At 34.5% G+C, this 23,144-nt stretch overlaps 1 protein-coding gene across 1 annotated transcript; it reads right to left on the reverse strand.

The window, feature by feature from the left end:
- Window positions 1–459: 459 nt before the first annotated feature.
- LOC149155336 (uncharacterized) lies at window positions 460–1,002 on the reverse strand. Its single transcript, XM_089444398.1, has one exon. It carries the CDS (start codon window positions 1,000–1,002, stop codon window positions 460–462), a length of 543 nt encoding a protein of 180 aa, XP_089300524.1.
- Window positions 1,003–23,144: the final 22,142 nt, after the last annotated feature.

Consider the following 23,144-nt stretch of genomic DNA (forward strand, 5'->3'; position numbering starts at 1 on the left):
TGAAAAAACCCAAGTACACAACCTCACTCTTCATAAAATAACACTTCTTCATGTTAATCAATAGTTTTCTTTCTGCAATCTCTCTAAAACACACTTCAAATGTATTAAGTGCTCTTCTTTAATTTGATTGAAAATTAAAATGTCATCTAAGTAAACAATGACAAACTTACCAATGAACTCTTTCAAGACTTCATTCATTAGCCGTATAAAGGTATTGGGTGCATTTTACAAGCCAAATGGCATGACCATCCACTCGTACAAGCTTTCATTGGTCTTGAAAGCTATCTTCCACTCATCTCCTTCTCTGATCCGAATTTGATGATAACCACTTTTCAGGTCAATCTTTGAGAAGTAAGTTGCTCCACGCAAGCAATCCATCATATCATCCATCCATGACAATGGAAACCTGTAACAAATGGTGATCTTGTTGATTTCTCTAGAGTCAGTGCTCATTCTCCATTATCCACCCTTCTTTGGACTTAATACTATAGGTACAACACACAGCCTCAAACTTTCTCTTATTAATCCTCTTTCCAAAAATTCTTGGACTTGCTTCCTCACTTCCTCATTCTCTTTGGGTGTCATCCAATATGCAACCTTGTTCAGAAGACTTGCTCCCGTTATCAAGTTTATGTGATGACTAATGCTTATTTTGGGTGGAAACTGACTTGGCAGTTCATCAACTACAATATCATGAAACTCATGCAACAATTCCTGAACTTCAATAGGTAAATCTACAATTTCAGTGTGCAAAATTACTACCTTTGGATTGCAAATCACTGCATAGCTTACCTCATCTCCTTCCATATGTTGTAGAAATTCCTTTCCACTAAGTAGCTGCGCTTTTGGGCTACTTGTTTTAGTTGTACCTTCCTCTATCAATGGTACAAGAGTGTGCTTGATGCCATCCTTTTTGAACTTATAACAATTTCTCTCTGCATCATGTGTCACCTTCCTATCAAACTGCCATGGGTGACCCAAAAGAATGTGACAAGCATCCATTGACATTACATCACATAACACCTTGTCTTTATACCTGCCTATCTGAAACTCAACTTCACTTTGTTCTTGCACCAACAATTGGTGTCCTTTTTGAAACCATGATACCTTATAAGGTGTGGGGTGCTTAATCTTTTCAATCCAAAATTTTCCACCATTTCTTGGGAAACTAGATTGTCTGTACTTCCACTGTCAATGACTAATTTGTAGGATCTTCCTTTTTCCTTACACATTGTGTTGAATAAGGATTTCCTTTGGACTAGTTCAACAATCTCCTTTTCTGGTTTTAACAGGACTTTGTGCATCATCAACACCTCTCCAATCTCTGGCACATTCTCTACCTCAGGTACTTGTGCCTCTACTACTTTGGTTTGAGCTATGTATGCACCTTGCTATCCCGTATTGTCATTCTCAGGACATTCAAAAGATCCATGACCCAATTTGTTACATATGTAACATCGATAGAAAGTATCTCTGCATCTTCCTCTACCTCTACCTCTCTGGTAAGTTCTTCCTCCTCTGCTGCCACCCTCTTTCTCTATTTTCCCTTGCTGATTTGAGTTGCCTTCACCATTCTTTTGTGCAGGAAACTTTCCTCTTCCATTTGTCTATCCTTTCCTTTTGGAAAAACCATGTCCTCTGCTAGAGATTTGCTTCCTATCTATCCTTTCTTTTGCCTTCAAAGCGCACTAGTATGATTCCTCTATTGTCCTTGGAGAAAGTATGTTGATTTCATCTTGAATATCTAGCCTCAAACCATTGATATACCTTGCTATCTTTTTGGGGGTATCTTCTACATAGCCTGCTCTCAAATTCGCCTTGTAAAACTCTTTGATGTATTCTCTCACTGTAATTTTCTTTTGTTTAAGATTTTGCATCTATTTGTAAAGAGTTAGATGGTAATCCTTTGGCAAGAACTTACTCTTCATCTTTGCCACCATTCTATCCCAGTTCTTGATTAATGGTTTGTCCGTCTTCCTTCTTTCAACTTGTATATTGTCCCACCATAGTGCAGCATGGCCTTTCAACCTTATCACAACAAAATTGACTCTCTTATCCTCATCAATTTCCTCATATTCAAAATACTTGTCCATCTCACTCATCCAATCTAGTAGATTCTCATCTTTCAAATTGCCATTGTAAATAGAGATTTCAAGCTTTTGCCTTGAACTTGAGCCCAATACTACTCTCAACAACTTAATCTCAACAGCTTCTTCAACAAGTGCTACTCCTTCTTCTTCAAGTTCCTCTTCGGCCTCACTAACATCTCCACCTTCAGGATCTTGTTGTCTCCCTACTTCCATGGTTTCTAACCAAACTTGCAGTCTCCTCATCTCTTCCCAGAGTTCTAAATTAATTGCAGGTCTGCCTCCATGACCTCATGCCCTTCCTACTTGCCTATTCATCTCTCTATAATATAAAGATAAACACCACTAAGCCTCTGATACCACAAATTGATGGCACACAAATTTATGGTTGCTATCTCAGCAACTTACAATGCTATTACAGGAGGAACAACAATCATTGGTCTCTTAGCAAACTATAGTGTTGTTACAGGAGGAACATCAAATCATTGCTCTCATGACAAACTACAATGTCGTTACAAGAAGAACAACAAATCATTTCTCTCACAGAAAACTGCAGTGCTGTTACAGGAGGAACAACAAATCATTGCTCTCATAGCAAACTACAATGCTGTTACAAGAGGAACAACAAATCATTGCTCTCACAACAAACTATAGTTCTATTATAGGAGGAACAACAAATCATTTCTCTCACAGCAAACTACAATGTTGTTACAGGAGGAACAACAAATCAATTTTTTGAGCCACATAGTCTGTAAAAACATAGTTTAAAGATCCCTTTGTAACTCCCCAACCAAGGATATTTTTGGAAAATCACTTGCAAGTTACCAAATATACCTTGGTCTGCACAAAACCCATATGCCAGAATTTTAAATTTCGTCTACTTTTGATTAGAAATTGACACGCCAATTTGATGACGATTTTCCTTTACGAATTTTCTTTCTTCTGTTGGCTTGATACATAGTGCTCTGTATTCTCAAATCTATAATGTAAAATGCCTCTTTCCAATACACAATCTTGGATGAAAAATTACTAGATTAGAAGATTAACTGAAATATGATTCTCTAGATTTTCATTTAAATGTAAATAACATAGAAAATACATTGCAAACATTCCTCATTCAACACAACAATTTAAAGACCAAATCAATTTCAATCTCCAGATATTAATATTATGGTTCACAAACCTCACAAACCCGTATGAAAATAATTGGCTCACACACACTTACAAATTCGATTTGCCGATATAAAAATCCACTGGTGTTAGAAGTGTTGTTCAATTCACTTCAATCTCACACCAAAACTTATAGCACCCAAAAATGTTACCCCTCCCTCTCCAAAAACTAAAAAACAACTATCCAAGAAATGAGTTCATGGATCTGAACCAATTTCCCTTAGCCCTAACTACCTACTAGCTATAAAATCATTTCTTTTAACTAGATATTCATAACTAATATTAACTAAATATCAAATTTTCTTCACAAATAAACTTTAAATGTTCTAGCCTTGACATGTGATCAATCCATCACATTGCTAGGCTCTTAGTCTAACCTTAATAACTTATCATTTTTATGTGCTCGACCTAATGCACCTACATCATGTTAAAGCCACTGAGGAACGTTGATAGTGTTAAAACCATTGGGGAACACTGAAACAATTTAACAAGGATTTCATCGCAAAACCAAAGGTGGATGGGTCCTTTCTCTCCCCTCTAGCAGGACGTGTGGCGACGTATGATTGGTTTCGATAAAGCTACATGGCATATGACATCATCATGACATGGCGGTACAGAAGGACACGTGGTAGGCAAATTTGGTGTTTTGAGGGGTACTAAGGGGGAAAATCTGGGTGACATGTGTCATCACTCACGAGGTGCCATGTGGACTAATGATGTCATATTGGAGGTCACATATCGAAGGTTGAGGAATATTGCAACTCCAAAGTAAATATTCCGATGAGAGGGGCTTCGATATTGGGGCTGGCATATGGTCGTTAGATTTCAAATAACCTCAGGCACTAAAGCACTTAACAAAGGAATAATAGCTCTTGGAAGCGAAAAAAATTCCTTAGCACCTTAAGGCCAAGCGGTAGGTCACAGCGCTTGGTCCTATGGTGAAGAAATGCAGGAGGGGCTAAAGAAAAAGGAGCCAGGAAAAAATCATAAATCACATTAAGTTATGTTATAAAGGGCTTCTGATATGGAATTAACACGATAGTCATTGGCTCGATTATATAACAAACAAAAGCCAAAGGAGAAAAGTGCAATGGGCTGAGTATCCATGAAATAATAAGGCAAAGACTTCTCCGATAAGACCATACAGAGAATTGAATGTGTATGAGTCAAAACTATTGAATCATAGAAAAAGAGGGGTTGTAGTTGGAATCGACAACTAACAAATTTGTGCAAAAACAACTACAACCACTCCATATTCCAAGGCATAGGATCAATGTTAATGAGCCAATTTCTTGATTTGATGGCTAAAGATTTTCCCAACAGTTTCCGATTTCTTGCACTTTTCCCATGATTATTTTTAGTTTTTATTGTATTGTTAGTTATTTTTTCCAAATATTCAACAACAAATTTCCTTTAAATATTCAACAGAACAACAAATTTGTCCAGAATTCCTAATATTTAGTTCTATTTTAGAAATATCTACATGTTTTTAGTAGATATTATTTTCGTAATGAGTTTGATTTGAAGTCCGAATTTATTTGGGACAGTCTATAGATATTTTGTAATAAGACTTAGTAAGGGTTAGATTATGTATAAAGAAAAGAGATCTGCATTAATGTAAGTTGTGGATTGTATTCAAAGTGATCAATTTTTAGAAATACAAAGGTAGTTTTGTTCCAGGATTCTTGTGTCAAACAAATGGTGATGTGATCTCTTATCATAAGTTGTTTTCCTTTCTCAGTTTCCATATGAATTTCTCTTCCATGATTGTTTCAATAAGATTAAGAGTTGAATTTACTTAAATGTAACCAACTTTGTCTTATTAATGAACAATCTTAATGTTTTCTTCTAAGATTTAAGTATAGAATTCATCTGTGTATGCTCTATATTTAAATTGATCCTAAATCTGATTCATCTCATTCACACCATAAATGTCTTAAAGGATCCAAGAGTTTTCCTACCCTGCCCTGTTACAAATACTCTATAAATTTGTAGTTGATTACTGACAAGTCTTATGACTCCATGCCCAATGGAATTTTCCTGCATCTTTCAACCAAAATTTTAAAAAAGCACAACTCCAACTTAAATAACTAGCATAAGATCTTAAAAATAGAAATCTAAATCATACAGAGAGAGCCCTCTTTGAAGATGGAAGGGCTAGATCCCAACTTTGAAAGTGGTTTGTTGTTACCTTTGGGTTTCTCTCCTCAACCTAAGGAAATTATAGAGTGATAATAGGTAGATTTGGGGTTTTTCCTGATTTTGTCTAAGGTTTTATTCATCCAACAAAACTCGTTAGTTGTGTTCACTCTATGAGAGTATTTAGTGTTCTTGTTGCTAATTGTAAGGTAATAAAAAATTGATATTTTTTTCCTGCCTGAAATTTTCTTAAAAAATGTTTCTATTCATTCATTTTCCAGAATTTGTTTTGTTTTGTTTTATTACTCTTTTTTAGGTATTCTCATAGGAATTCCTTGTGGCCATTTTCATGGCTTAACTTGGCATGTAACTCCTTGCAAAAGTTAGAATATATGGTTATATCAATTATGAATAACATTATCTTTGATTCTTGTTTTCTAACTAACTCCTTGAGTAATAATTTGTTCTTTAATTAGGTTAACTTTTGTGTTTTCTCTCTTTCCTTTTATACCATTACTGTGTTCAAGGTTTTTCAAATTATAAAAAACCCTAACCCTTCAATATGACTGTAGATATTTCTCATTACTTGAAATACTTTGATTCCCACTAAAACTATGTTTTCAACTCATTGTATGTCATATTATGAACATTGAGTAACCCTCTGCATATCGTAGGTTCACACAAGGTTAAATAGTCATCGTTATAGTTTTCAAATCTTCTAAATTTAGTTATATATGTATATAGTATATGTACATATTCATGTATTTATTTTCCTCCTTCAGTTTTTATTGTACGAATTTACACATGGTCTATATTACAATTCAATTATTTAAATATCTCTTTCATATTATATTTTGGGTTGCATCAGATAGCGATGAAGAATTGAATCAGGCCCCTCATTCTGTGGCCCCTTCCATCAAGGGCCTGGCACCTTCCTCTGATTCAGCCATTGCTCAGAAACTTGTCCATTTGTCCTCTTCCTCGGACTCAGAAAAGGAGGGTTCCCCTGTGGAGGAACCCAATCTGCAAGTTGTAATCGCCCATCCACCCCAAAGTGGTTGGGTTGAAGTTAAAAAAAGGAAAGGGAAAAAGCTTCGTGTTGAAACCCCTACTCTTTCTGGGTAGCATTCAATGCTTCTTAAGCTTTCAGTGACTAGTTGTAGCTCCTTGTTTGCTTATCTCATTTCCCGGAACCGAGGTTGATAGTCCTATCATTTCCGGTTGCCGGTATCCTGCATCTCTGGAATGTATCCTCTTGTACAATATTTTACTGCTTAATAGAATTAGTCTTATCGAGAAAAAAAAAATATTTTGGGTTGCATCTAAACTAAGTATATTTCCAGAAATTAATAGTCTTCCTACATTGTACAGGAATTTGGATTCCATTGGGAAGAAAACCTTTACAGGTAAAAGCCATATTTCGAATATTACTCACATTCACATGGGTCATTCTATTTCTTTTACAAATTATTGTATAAGGACTAATTCATATTTTCTTTCTTGTTCCTTTAAGGTATCGACATTCTCAAATGATATTTTGAAACTTTTTCTTTTAAGGGGAATATTTAAGGCTCTCTCAAATCACGAGGATTCTCAAATTTCATCTTCCAGGGCAGATGGACTGAAACCTTGGATTCTTTTATCTGCTTAAGCATGACTTCTATATGTGAGGACAAGAATCCAGGGTCTTTAGTTGTTAATTTCCACTTGTTCATTTATTTCCTCTAGTCACACTTCCTATTTTGGATGTCTACATTAAAAGGCTTTAAGCCTTTGTTGTATTTGAATGGTTGGGAAAATTTATCCCATACCTCAGATATAGTTGAATGTTTGTTTATTGACTTTATGGTTATTCCTGACCAAAATTGTAATATTTAAAGTGACTCTCCAAGTTTGTAATGTTTTTTATATTGATGAAATTGTTAGGATTCTCTTCCTTATTAGGGAATATGTTTGACTTCAGGCTTGCATGCTTATTAATGCAATTTATTTATGGGTTCTTTTAACCTAGAAATTTTACCAACTATAACTTAATGAGGTCATCTTAGACCTACATTATTCAATAAATAAAGTTATATTTCTATTAATCTAAAATATTAATAAAGATGTGCCTTGATTTTGTAAATGTTTTCAACTTTTTCATATACAACTGTTTTGTTCCATTTTACACACAATGACATTAATTATTCTATTTTGGATAGTTTTTAGTTAACTAGGTATTCAAAAGTTTTTCATAGTGTAAACATTCACTTTTAGTAATATAATTTCCCTTATATCTTTGTTAGACACACACACACACATACATATAGATTTTCATATTTAATAATATGGTATGAATATGTATTATATCATACTATCATTACTCTACAATGTAATCTACAGTTTGTTTTGAGAAACTGTAGCTCCATTTGTTTGAAAAGATGACTAAGTTAAACTATAAAAGAGAAGTAATTGTAGTTTCCATTAGTATATATTAATTTTCAAGGTTATTTCAATAAACAAATTAACCATTTCATCTGTAATTATACAACATAATAGACATACCTCAATTACCCAAGTTTTCATGTATCCCCATTCTATTTATTAATCTCTTAGTCTACGATTTTAGCTTATCATGTGACTACACATTAAAAAAAATGATATGTTTTTTTTCAAATTAGAAAATAATTTCCAGCAGGCATACAATTCCTATCACTACAAGGAAAATTTCTTCTAGCGGAGGTTATAACAAAGGTTTTTAGTGTTATAAAATTGAAACAAAATCTCAAAAATACCTCCACTACAACATTCGTTGGTGGTAGCAGATATTTTAGTATAGATGATAACAAAACTTCATCACCACTAAAAAAATCTGGGCGAACAAAGGTTTTAGCGAGAGTTTTTTTAGCGGCGCACTTAATGGAAAAATAGAACCGATGCACTAAATCTATAAAAGCATTGTGGCTATATACTTAAATAAAGCACCATGATGTTGAATGCAAAGAAAACTGGTGCCTGAAATTTATACCACCCCAGTGCATATATATAAAACAAATGCATCGGGTCGTACTTTTCAATAACGACAAGGCAAGAAAAATAATATTGTAGACCCCATTATTTTATTTAAAGTCGCAGTGCCAATGCTTATGATTTGTATAAAAGCACTGATGCACTACTAATAGAAAATAACCAATGTTTTTATTTTGAATAATGCACTGGGGTTGGAAACAATATTTTGTAGCACCGAGGCATTAGTTCTATGAAAGCACTGGTGCTTTAAGAATTACAATGCACCAGGGCATTAAGTGTAAACACCATCGGTGTTTGAAGAATTAAATGCCCCAGTGCTCACAATTTTTTGAAAGCCCTAGTGTTGTAGTTTTCAGAAAAGGCACCAACTAGGCAAAAATCTTTCCGTAATGGTATTGTAGATAAACTAACGCACCAATGCATGTTTATTTTACATATGCACTGGTATTTTTTATGAGATTTTATTGTTTTAGAAACATCGACCTGTGATAGTGCAATTATTGTGATTTTTAAAATTTGTTATTCATCAAGAAATTGACATATATCTTATAACAATATTCATATAAATTAAATTTTGATCAGTGCAATTGTATATGATGTTTGGATTAATTTCTTATATCATCAGATTTTACATCTCTTCATTACAATATTTAATCATCCATATATTTAATTAGTGGTGTAATATTTCACAATGACATTGGACAATGCAATAAAATAAATTAAAATGTATTTTATTATATATGAATAAGAGGATCTTTGTCATATAAAATGGGATAATTATTGGTAACCCCTTGTCTTTCAATTGGGACACTATGTCCATTACAGTAAACAAAATGTGTGAATTTCAGAGACAATTATTTCAAAAAATACAACTGCATTTATATCCAAATAAATCATCATTCTTCACTGGAACTGCTGTCAGTGTTTGAGCTACTTCCATGACTTGGGTTATTGGAAGAATGTTTTGTTGATTGCATCGATTATTTTCATCTTCTTGATCATGTTCCATCTACAAAGATGAAAATAAAGTGTAATGAGTGTATCTACATTGGTGAGAATACTGAAAATTGAAATAAATAATATACATCAATGTAAATCGAATAACAATGTGCCATAACAAGAAGTGACTCATGAAATGTACACATGGATTGAAAACCAAGTCTCATGCCATGTCGCAACAACTCTTTTGTTGGCATAGTTCCATACCTTTTTTCCTGCAAGTTTTATATACCATTATAAATCATAGATTTAATATAAAGGATTTTTTTGTTCTATTAATTGTAAGCTCAGAGAAGTAAAACAACATAAATACTTACAATTTCCATAATTAATTTTTGATATGCCAACATATACTCAAAACCCATATTTAACGCAATGTCAATCAATTCTTTTGATGGATCTTCTTTGTATGTTAGCACCTATTGGAAGACATTCAAAGATGGTTGTTGTAAAACAACTTAAAATATACAAAAATGAAACCTTGAGTTGTTATAAGGAAATATTAACAATTACTCACAAACTTTGATATCAACCCTTTTCTTCCTTGTTGTCTTGTTTTATGTGTTGAATGAGTTCCATGTGTTTAATGCTAAATTATTTGTTTATATCTACAAATTCAATGATTACATACATTTGAAGCATGTTGTTGTTGAGATGGCTCCTCTTGTGATGTAATTATGTCCATTTATTTTACCATCTCCTTGTACACTTTTTTGGACATTCCTACTAGCATAATTCACATATCAACTCGTTGATCATTTGAGAATTTTCATAATCTTCCTGAAAAAGTAATACACTATTTTTATAATGATTTATGAAAACTAAATATAACAAAATTGAAATTAATAAATGAATGGTTTGTAGTAATATATACATGTAGTTCTAGAAAATTATTTTAATTAGGAATATTACATTTTGAATGATTCTTTTTTGGTATTGTATGTTTTTTGTATTGCAAGCCTAATAGGTCTCATTAACCATTTCTCTAGAAACAATTCCTGTAGTTTAGATATAACTTTATTCTTGGAATCATTGGATTGATTTTTGTATTATAAGTGGAAAGTACGTCTATATGTGCATTGCACTATATACTTCATTGTTTTGTAAATTTTTTACCCCTTTCATTAACCTCCAACACCACTCTAGATGAGCTAAGGACCAATTCACCGTCATTTACATCTTTTATATTTTTTCTTTTCTTAGAATGACATTGATTTTTTCCTTCATTATTTCTCCCTATAGAACTTTCAAAATATATGAATTAATATATTGTTTGAAGTATGCTATGTAATATTCTCAAGTATATTATTAATGAAAATTCAAAAAAAAAACTCATATTGAATAGTATTTTTCCATTCACTTGATTCATCCTTCTGCATTTTTTCGATCAGTATTTTACGCTCTTCTGCACTTAGATTAGAAATAATCTTATCTAAATTACTCATTTTGTGGCTTTACATGACACACATTAACCAAAACATATTAGTTAAACTTACATATAGTTCAAACATATTAATTTTGTAAATAATTTACAAAGAATTTTCCTTTCATGCTTTTTTGGATGTGTTATCATTGTGCCAATGAGTATTTTTGTTACTTGACAACTTCTCATACACTTTTTATGAATATGCAACCTGTACCATCCAATACAAAATCCAATAAATATATTTTATACATAAATTAAATAATTTTCAGCCAAAAACTATTCTGTTAACCGGTGTGGTTATTTGCATAAACGACCCACTACATTTGACCTATTAAACACACCGAGATTTTAATTGTTCAGCATAGACAACGAAAATTAATTTTTTGAAATTACTTTAAATTATGACAGTGCAATTTGTAATGATAAAAGCTGTTATGAAACCAACTCACAAAAAGATAGAAAAGATAGTTGAACGCCTTAGAATTCAGCCTCTTCAAGGGGGCAACCTCCTTTACATTACACAAATGAACAATTCTTGGATGATACAAATGACAAGACCTCCTTTCTATATATAGGAGTCTAAGGGGTCATAATATAATTAAAGCCGACATAACAATAATAATGTAAGGGCACAATAATAACAATAGTGGGCTTCTATGGGGCACAATAATAACAATATGGGGACTACATGGGTACAACAATATAATAAGGGGGTTGTACTGATAATAATAAGGGGTTACACTAGTAGTATAGGGGCCTAACATGCCCCTCTCCTTCAAAAAGTGTTGTCCTCAATGCTTGAGTAGTTCTTGATGCTTCTGTATAAAATTCTTGTCCTCCCATGTGGAATATTCAGCGGGCAAGTTCTTCCACTTGATGAGATACTCTGAAATTGATCTATTTCCTAGTTGTCGGGTTCTTGTTTTTGTGACTGCTCGAGGTTCCAATATGATTTTTCCTTACTCTTCAAGTTCTGGCAATATTGTTTGAATTGGGATATTCTACAACTTTTGAATGAGTGACCACACTTCTTTATCCTTCTTCCATTCATCCCTTGCTTCGTTTATCCAATTTGGTTGGATAATAGAAATAGCACAAAACAATGCTTCCACATCCTCATTCTTTCTTGAGAGTGCATTTGCAACAAAATTTTTCTTCCCTTTTCTGTAGATGATGTCAAAGTCATAACCCAACATATTTGTGACCCATTTTTCTATTCTTCTAAAGATAATATTTGTTCTAACAAGTATTTAAGATTATCATGATCCATTTCTACCTTTAAGTGTCTTCCCATTGGGTAAGGTTGCCATTTCTTAAGTGCGTGTAGTATTTCCAACATTTCCTTCTCATAAATATCTTGCTTGAGATGTAGCCGTAAAAATACCCAATCACCTACATCAAAACGTTTTTCATTGTGATGTTGATCTACTTGTTGTTTCATTCGATTCTGCACCAAAGTGGCATTATCCTTTAAAAGTTGGAGAACTTGTCGTTGATGCTCGATGTGATCTTTCACTGCTTGAACCTTTTTCTTCTTGATATGTCCTTCTATCTTAAGAGTTTGAGGGGTGATAATTTCTTCCAATGCTCTACAAGATATGGTCGGATTCATTTCTTGATGCTTGATGTGATCTTTCACTTCTTGAACATTTTTCTTCTAGATATGTCCTTCTATATTGATAGTTTGAGGAGTGGTAATTCCAGCCAATGCATTACAAGATATGGTTGGATTCATTTCTGCTTTCTCGATATGATCTTTCACTTCTTGAACCTTTTTCTTCTTGATATGTCCTTCTATCTTGAGAGTTTGAGGAGTGGTAATTCTTGTCAATGCTTTATAAGATATGGTCGGATTCATTTCTTGTTTCTTTGGGGTTTGTTTTTGGCGTAAATCCTCTTATTTTGATGTTTCTTGATACTTTTCTTCCTCCTCTTCATACTCTACGTAAAATAATTTCTTCTCAACAGACTTATGACCTTTAGTGGATTTGCTATCACAATTATAACAAAGCCCCTTTTCTCTTTTCTCTTCCAATTGTTGTGGTGTAATCCTTGCAGGTTGTGGAAGGCTAGGAGAAGAAACACTTTCATAATTATAGTCATGAGTGGTGGGATTCCTTGTTTCCATAATTTCGCTTTCAATTTTTCTTGCCAACTCGAATGCCTCCTCCAATGAATCAGGTTCCCAAAAATGAACCTCATTTTGAATGTTATCCTTTAAAGTCCCTATGAAGACATCAATCATTTGTTTCTCTGGAATATAATTTACCCTTCTATTCAATTTTTTAAAGTCCTCAATGTTCTTTTCTATTGAACCCTTTTGTTTGAGATTTATCAATTGGCTAAAGAAGGAGTTTCTCTTTGTATTCTCATAATGTGCTATCATTTCCTCTGTGAAAATTGACCACGTAACAAGTGGTTTACGAGAACAAAGGCCTTTATACCATAAAAATTGATCTGGTTCTAAATATGAAGATGCAATACGTAACTTTTGTAATAGTTGCACCTCATGTAGATCGAAATATTTCTCCATCTGTAGTATCCAATTTACTGGATCCTTGCCATCAAACTTCCTCATCTCGCTTTTTCTTGATTTTAGGAGCTTGATCTTGAAACCACTATAACTCTATACTCTCAGATCTTTAAGTTCTGAAATTGTGACTTGCAGTATCCCTCTGCATCCTCTTTCCAATGTCACCAGTCTTATCGAATTTAGATTCTCCAAGAAAGAGTTATGCACAATCTCCCAACATGACCTAATTATATACCATTTCAGAAGAGCGAACTTGTATGAAGTGCCACGTGTCATTGTTTTTACCTTAGGATCTGAAAATTATACATAGGAAACTACAGTCTGTCCTCTTTCTGTAACTTCTTACAAAATTGCAATCTGATGCCCAGAGAGATAGTTATGATGATTTTCCCAAGGTCACCTGTTTGGAATGAAATTCAGGAGTCTGCAAAAAGACCAACTTCCTTAGATCATATCTCCACAAATATTGCATGAAAAGATTTGAAATTCAGACCCGAGGTTCAACGCGATTTTGCCTCAAATTGGTTTTTTTTCTCTTCTGAAACGTCGTAGAAAAAAAAGAATTATAGCGAAAATTCCACGACTACTTATTTGGAACAGCGAAGCCCTAGAATCCGAAGCTCTGATACTAAATGTTATGAAACCAGCTCACAAAAAGATAGAAAAGAAAGATAAATGCCTTAGAATTCAACGTCTTCGAGGGGGCAACCTCTTTTAGATTACACAAATGAACAATTCTTGGATGATACAAATGACAAGACCTCCTTTCTATATATATGAGTCTAAGGGGTCATAATATAATCAGAGCCGACATAACAATAATGTAAGGGCACAATAATAACAATAGTGGGTTTCTATGGGGCACAATAATAACAATATGGGGACTACATGGGTACAACAATATAATAAGGGGGTTGTACTAATAACAATAAGGGGTTACACTAGTAGTATAGGGGCCTAACAAAAGAACCATCATAATGAAATAATAAAAACATAAAAAACTAAATACAAGTCACTTAATGGTGCTATTTGGTAGAGGCGTGCTGATGCGTTATATTACACAAAGTGCACCTATAAAACAAATGTTGTTTAAATAAAAAAAAGACAAGGCCAAAAGATTCAATGTGATATGTAATGATAAAAATAATGCCATTGTTGCGTTGTATTACACAAAGCACACCAATAAATAGGCATTGTTTTTAAAAAATGTACAGAACCGACAAGATTCAGTGAGATATGTATCGATAAAGGCACCACCATCACTGGTGCATTTTATTATAGAGGGTGCACCAATAAATAGACATCATTTAAAAAAAAAGGATAGGGCTGACAGGGTTTGGATCCGATTCAATAAGTGGTCCCCCTACTTTACATGTTAAACACCGTATACATAGTAAGTACACAAAACCATTAAATCTAAAATGCCTAAAATGAAAAACCCTAATTTTTAAGTGGTAGAGGGAGTTAAATCCTAAGGTGAAATATTGTAGTCACTTAAGCAAGAATAAGCAACGGTTTGAGGTAAGTCTTGATTTTTTTTGTTTTTTTCCTGAATTTTAATTAAATCTAAATAGGAACAGAGATCGTAAACAAAATTACTATTAAATTAAATACTAAAATTTCTATTAGGCAAGGTTTCTATATATATTATTCTTTTATTTTTCTGAATTTTGAATAAATCTAACATAAATTGTAACAATTTTTAACAGTAAAATCAACAGTAAAATTTAAAATTTTCGCTATGCACGATTTTGAATGAATCACCATACCTTTCAAATTCTAATCTTTCTATGATACCAAAATATTTCGCTGCTCCACAGTGCTCCCAATATGTCTCTGTTGCAAATGAACTCTATTTTAATTAAACCTAACAGAGATTGCAGATTTTTTTATTAGTAAAATCTACAATAAAATTTAAATTTTTTACTATGCAAGGTTTCTAGTGAATAAAAAAACCTTTCATCTTCCAATCTTCTAAATAGTTTTGTTGTTCCAAAGTATTTTTCAGCTGCACAGTGCTCCAGGTATGTCTCTCTTACAAATCCCTCCCTTGAAATTTTGGGGAAAATAATGAAATAATGAATAACTTATTACTATCTAAAATAATTTATGAAATTAGATTTCGAAAAATCAATTACTATTCATTTTTCAATTTGAAAAAAAAAATTCACGTTTTTTTTTTTGAATAAATCTAACATAAATTGTAACAATTTTTAATAGTAAAATCAACAGTAAAATTAAAAAATTTTTCTATGCACGATTTTGAATGAATTACCATACCTTTCAAATTCTGTTCTTTCTATAGTTCCACAATATTTTTCTGCTCCACAGTGTGCCTAATATGTCTTTTCTATTTTATTTAGACCTAACATAAATTGTAGATTTTTTTATTAGTAAAATCAACAATAAAATTTAATTTTTTTACTATGCAAGGTTTCTAGTGAATCAACAAACCCTTCAACTTCTAATATTCTGAATAGTTTTGTTGTTCCAAAGTATTTTGCGGCTGCACAATGCTCTAGGTATGTGTCTCTTGCAATTCCCTCCCTTGCAATTTTGGGAAAATAATGAAATAATTAATAACTTATTACTATTTAAAAGACTTAATGAAATTATATTTCAAAGCATCAATTACTGCTCAGTTTTCAATTTGAAAAAAAACTCATGTTGTTGTTGTTTTTTTTTTTTCTTTTGCAAAATTTTGAATAAATCTAACACAATTTGTAACAATTTTTAATAGTAAAATCAACAGTGAAATTTAAAATATCTCCTATGCATGGTTTTGAATGGATCACCATATATTTCAAATTCTGTTCTTTCTACGATTCAATAATATCTTTTTGCTCCACAGTGCACCCAATATGTCTCTGTCGCAAATGAACTCTATTTTAATTAAAGCTAATAGAAATTGCAATTTTTTTATTAGTAAAATTAACAATAAAATTTAAATTTTTTACTATGAAAGGTTTCTATGGAATCAACAAATCTTTCAACTTCTAATTTTCTGAATAGTTTTGGTGTTCCAAAGTATGTTGCAGCTTCATAGTGCTCCAGGTATGTCTCTCTTGCAAATCCCTCCCTTGCAATTTTGGGAAAAGTAATGAAATAACGAATAATTTATTACTATTTAAAAGAATTTATGAAATTAGATTTCTTAGAATCAATTACTGCTCATTTTTCAATTTGAAAAAAAAACTTGCGTTGTTATTGTTGTTGTTGGTTTTTTTCTTTGAACATTGGTGTGTTAGATAGTAAACAACACCAATGAGTTTACAAGTAACACACACCGATTACGATAAATTAATGGTGCACTAAATTTTTTAAACGCACCAACATGATAGAATTTGTTTTTTCATTTTCGAAATCCCAGAAATAGTGCAGTTATTACTTTAACACAACGGTACGGTTTTTATTTAAATGCGTCGGTGAAATAATTGTTATAAGGGCACTAACATGATAGAATTCCTTTTTTATTTTTGAAATCTCGGAAACAAGTGTGAATCAATGTTGTTTTTATTTAAAATTGTTGGTGTTAAATTTTTTAGAAGAGGACCGATATATATATATATATATATATATATATATATATATATATATATATATATATATATATATATATATATATATATATATATATTATTTAAAAAAAAAAAATTGAAATCCTAGAAAATGATGTGGTTATTATTTTAACTCCCTGGTGTGGTTTTTACTTAAACACATTGGTGCCGTTATTTTTAGAAGACCACCGATATGATAGAATTCCTTTTTTTAATTCTCAAAATCCAAGAAATTGGTGCGTTTATTATTTTGATGGATTGATGTAGTTTTTATTTAAACGCATTGATGTGCTTGGTTTTATAAAATCACCAATATGAGAGAATTCCTTTTTATGTTTTCAAAATCCTAGAAACTAGTGCAGTTAATATTTTAACGCATTGGTGCTTTTAGTATTTAAATGCATCATTGTGATTAGTATTTAAAAGATATCTGAATTTTTATTTTCATACAAAATGACATATTCATCGCAAATTATCCTTTAGGACACATCCACATCAGTTACAATAGTTCATAGTATACATTTTCCGTTTAAAGTTTCCTTATTATTGAAAAATGGCTTAAAAACTATATTGAAATTGAAATTATGGTTATATGGTTCTTGAAATTAATTTTAGGTATGTACACAAAAAGCTATTGTTTATTTTTCTCAAATGTAGGGAGAAAATTTCATAATATCACATGGCCAATTCTTCAAATTCTAGCTCACTCCATATTGCTCAAATTTCTTTGCAGAGTTCTCACTTTCCATCTCCAGTGAGTTCAAATTTTATTTATATTTCATTTTTTTTTTAATCCATGTCAATTTGACTAAAAATATATCCAAATTTGCAGGATTCTGATTCATAATCAATTTTAGATACAAAAAATATTCCACCATTTCAAAAATGTTAGAAGCTCTTATCAAGAGAAACATATCACAAGTAGTTGGTAGATAAAAATGGACAACTGCTTCACCCTGCCAATTGGAGCATGACATCTTCCAGCTGTCATCCTAGGTCAATGATGGTAATAATTGTTTGGTATAATGTAATTTCAAAAAACCAATTGCATTGTGGTTACTAGTATCATCAATGTACTAATGTTCAATATTTTTTGAAATTAGGATTCTAGTGATGATGAGCAACCCACCTACCATCTTTTGCGAATGTCAAATCGAGAGAAGGTTGCATTAAGAACAAGAATTAGAGAGGAAGCATACAAAGAATGGTTGAAGAAACCACTTATTCAATTCCCACTATGTCTAGATTCACCAATTAGGAATGAATACAACAACACTATTTCTTCATCACAAGTTTTCAATGGAGGCAATCAAATAGAGGTTGGTATGGATGATTACTTACGAGATACAATTTCCATGGAGGCAATGTTGTTATATGCATTCTAAAACAATAATCTAAGGCATGATGCTCATATCACTGATACCTTATTTGAAAGTCTGGAATCTGCTTCCACCAACCCTCTCTTTGGACCTAGTGGCCAATCAAAGTCTACCCAGCTGAGGACAATGATGTTAGTGTACAACTTGAAAGCAAAGTTTGGTATGTCGAATGTATGTTTCTCAACAATATTGACGTAATTGACTTGCTTAATTGATCAAGTCCCTTATATTTTGAGAAATCTTGTCACACAATCAACATTAAAAATGATCGATTTTATGAACGTTAAATATTGACATTGTACATTTATATTTCCCACCAAATATAGGTTATTGAAAGATAAGGTTCTTCTGAGTGATAATGTCTTGGTGGGTAGCTGTGAAGAGGCAAAAAAATTGTTGAAAATGTTGGGTTCTGAGTACATATCATATCATGCATGTCTGAATTATTGTATTCTATATAGAGGAGAAAATGAAAACAAAGAGATATGTCCGAAATATGGTCATGACAGGTACCATAAATAAAAAAAATGGGTAAATCACATGGTCCTCATCATAAGACATTGAGGCACATGCCTATAATCCCAATGATTTAAAGGCTATTTCATTGCAAAGAAGTAGCTATGTTACAGGGATGACATGTGTCACACATAAGTGAGTCGGGAGTTATGTGAATCCCAATAGATTCAATAGCCATGAAGCATATAGATTATACATGCCCTGAAAAATTCAAGGATGAAGTATGAAGTCTACAACTCAGCATAACCATGGATGGCATTAAGCTATATTCCATCTGAAACATGAACTATTCTATTTGGCCTGTAGTAGCGAACAATAACAATATCCCCCCATGTTTGTCCATGAAGAATGAACATCTTGTGTTGGCTCTCATAGTCCCTAGTAGAAGACAAGTGAAAATTATGGATGCATACTTACAACCATTAGTAGACGAATTGAAGGAATTATGGGAATGGATATATGTATACGTTGTATCAAGACCCATAGCAACAAAGAGGAGTTTTACGTTGTATGGCATATGTGCTTGCACCATACATGATTATCCAGGATTAGGAGTTTGCTATCGTAAATTACAAGTTTATTGTTTTATTTATATATGTAACAATATTTTTTCGCATATTAATTTAATTTGCTGCAATTGTTCTGATCTTCATGATCGCTAATGTGCCCTATATACAATAATTCTGCAAGTCATGTAACAAAAGGGTATCATGGATGTAAATGTTGTGGACTTTTGTTGAAGGCTAGGTGGTCCAACCACCTACGAAAGCTAGTTTGTGACTTCTCTGGGGTATTCCTCCAATAAGGACACCCTTACAAAAGAGAAACATCCGCTTTCAATGGTAAACCAGGGGGAACCCAAAGGCCTGCAATAATGACACCAACCAATTGAATTAGAGCTTATGAGAGAGTGAAGGAGAAAGAGTTTACATAAATGTCAGATTCAAATGGGGAGCCTATGTTCGATGATCCAAAATTCTTCAACAGATATGTTGAAAAATTGCCCATTGGGATGAAAAGAAAATCTGTTTTTATGAGTTCCCATATTGGGATCATCTTAAGATTTCCCACTTACTATATCCCATGCATATATAAAAATGTTTCATCTTATTTATGGAGGCACATATCATCGAAAGAGAATGACACATTTTTTTTTTTTCTAAGTTAAGACTACTGCTAAATTAAGAAAGAAAAATATTTACAGATGTTTACATCCCGCGAGGAGACCGAAGCCAGTCCTCCATCTGAAAAGCTTTAACCAAGCCATGAGACACAGTCCATTATAGTTCCTGGACATAAAGCAGCCTAGACTCAATCTGACAAAAAAATCATGGTGGCTGGCAGAACCAAGCCAGCTTACATCAGTGACCTTTTGACAAAAAGAACAAAAATCTGAAGCCTGAGACTTGCAGCGACGCCTGTACCGAGTCTCAGGACTGAATTGGACATAAACATAGACTCTAAAACATAACAAGTATTGCAACAACATGACAAAAAGAAAAAGCAGAGCAGAGCACCCGAGAGCTAGATTGGATGGTCTGAAGAAGCCTCCTGCTTGCCTTTGTCTGGGCTTGGCGAGTCGAGCCAAATCACCAGCCCGTCCTCGTTCTGATGCTGTTCTCCCTGATTTGCCGGGGCACAAGCGTTGAAGATGTCCACTTCCATGTTTGAGTTGGGCGGCGGCAAGACTTCTTGCACAGAGGCAGCGTATCCAGAAATACCCTGTATCGGAGCACAGGAGCTAAAGACATCCATCTCCATATTGGAATTGGGCTGTGGCAAGATCTCTTGCACCGAGACTTCATAACCCGAAGAATCCTGTGGAGCAGGCTGGACCGGGGCTGATTGAATTGGGGCAACCACATGTCGACGAGTGCAATGCACCAATCCTTCCATATCCCCCAGGAGGATATCGCTTTCATGGACCAATTCAGCAGTTGGGGAACTTGAATTTGACAGGTCGGGCTCTTCTTCAGATATGAATACTGTAAAGGTGACAACCACCTCTGGTCTCACAAGGTGGCTTGGAAAACGGAATCTAAACGTCTGGTAGGTGCCCTGTGGGAGCAGGCATTCCTGTTCAGAACTGGGCGACGATGGTGGCTCAGCAGCGATGGGCTCAACCGGGTAAAGGTCTTCCAAGACCACGCGGGTGCCAGACCTCCCTCCCCGCACAGGAACCCCACGACTGCGTGGCATTGCTTGAAGACTTAGCGCTCCCAAACACGCAGTAATCCCTTGGATGCCTGCAAACTGAAAGCCCTCTCTCCGAGCACTGAAGGCGACTATGGAACCGTTCTGTGCCATAACTGGTCTGTCAAAGTCGTTATAATGCATTACCTTCTGTCTCAACACGGGGGAAAGGCCTTGGCCTCCTTGCCCCTTTCGCATCATAGCCTGAGCAGCCATGCTTGGCATCAATGCTGCTTCCCTCTTCCCTTGCCGCAGACCAAAAACATTAACTTGCTGCATTAATTCACTGCGTTTTGTACCGGCCTCCATGTACATTCGTCGGCGGTCCTCCCAGCCTCCATGTGTCATGGCGCATGCCATCCTTAATAGCTAGTAGAGACACCCGCATCCGGGTGCGAAGTGGGAATTTGAGCGATTTCCTGAGAGATCATTGCCCTCAATGTGCCTAAATGATCTTTGGACGGAATGTTGTTTACAGCGCCTTCAAAGTGGTGCTCTTTTGCCTCCACTCTGAGATTGGCTAGTAGATCTGCCAACTTGTTTCCTTCCCTCCTGATGTGCTTAAAAATTATAGCTTGATGCCTGGATATCCAGAGGTTGATCATCTCAAGCCTCTGGGACATTCTCCAACTGCTGCTTATTTTATGTACCGGGGAGCCATGCTGTAACTTTGTGGCCATTCTGATTATTATCTGCGAGTCCCCTTCTACAATGAGGGGGAAGAGATTTGTCCTGTGTGCTATATTGAGTCCTCTCCATAGACCTTCCAGTTCCGCAGAGTTGTAAGTATCCCAGCCTATCGAGCCCATGAAGATGCTTAGAGGATGGCCTATGTGATCCCGGAATACACCACAATACCCTGCTTGTCCAGGGTTTCCCTTAGAGGCCCCGTCGAAGTTTAGTAGAATCATGCCTGCTGGAGGAGGATTCCAAGAACTTATTTCCTGCCTGTGCTTGTTAGGAGATCTGTCTTTAGTTGAATAATTGTTTATGCTCATTTTCCAGTTGGCCCATATGGCTTTTTCTTGATGAAGCGTCGGAAGGTCTTCGGGGTGCCATTCCTTGAGTGAGAGGGTTTCTTTAATGTTATGATGGACTATATTCCACAGTTTTTCCAACGACAGCGTTTGATCTTTGAATATTCTTCGGTTGCGCTCTTTCCACAAATTCCACATTAGAAAACCTGGGAGGAGTGTCCATAATTCATTGAGAATGGGACTTTGATAGGGGGCTTGACTTCCCTTGTCTATGGTTCCTCTGAGATCGTCTTGCACTCTTCTTTCTTTTTGACAGCGGAATGCTATCTTCTCCCATAGTTTTTTTCCCATTGCACAGTTCTGCATTAAATGTATTGCTGTTTCTTCCTCCTGTCGGCACATATAGCACATGGAAGGACCTGAGAAATTTCTTTTTCTAAGATTGTCCCAAGTTAAGACTCTGTTATGACAGAGGAGCCAAAGAAATGTGGATATTTTCGGCCAGGTTGATTTATGCCAGACTTTCCCCCATAATCTATCTTTGTACATATGCCCTTGTATGATTATGTTATAAGCTTCCTTGGTTGTGAAAACTCCTTTCTCTCCGTGGCCCCATCTCAAGATGTCCGGTTCATCCGAGACTCTTATCTGTCTTTTTTGTAGCTCGGTTTCGAGGAGCATATGTGTTTGTTCTGAGCCGTTTGGGAGGATCAGATGTTTGTCTTTCCATTTCTTGTAATCCTGAGGTGCTTCGGAGGTCCAGCATTGATTGACTTTGGCTTGATGATGTATTCCTCTTTCGTTGTCAGGAATGCCTTGAAGAATGTCATTGATTTTTGGCATCTGCTGCCACGAATCATCCCAAAAGCGTGCAGTACTCCCATTTTTGATTTCCCAGAAGCAGTGTTCCTGGATAAGAGATTTGTTTTGTATTGCCGCATTCCAGATTGCAGATCCCGAGTTTGTCTCAGTCATGCGTAGTCTTTCCTCCAATGGATGGTTGTTGGCGTACTTGGCTGTCCAGAGGGATGCCCATGGTGTACTAGGATTCGCCAGCCATCGCCACCAGATTTTGGCTCCCATTGCCTTGTTGCTGTGTTCGGGGTCTCGCAGGCCTATTCCTCCTGCATCTTTTGGTAAACACACTTTTTCCCACTTT

The sequence above is a fragment of the Pinus tabuliformis genome, chromosome 9 (genome assembly GCF_031772625.1).
Source record: "Pinus tabuliformis cultivar Carrire ecotype Pingquan chromosome 9, CPIR1, whole genome shotgun sequence".
In the NCBI taxonomy this organism is placed as follows: Eukaryota; Viridiplantae; Streptophyta; class Pinopsida; order Pinales; family Pinaceae; genus Pinus; species Pinus tabuliformis.

Coding starts and splice junctions, on each gene's coding strand:
- LOC149155336 (XM_089444398.1), bottom strand. CDS start 1,002: ATGGATGCTTGTCACATTCTTTTGGGTCACCCATGGCAGTTTGATAGG.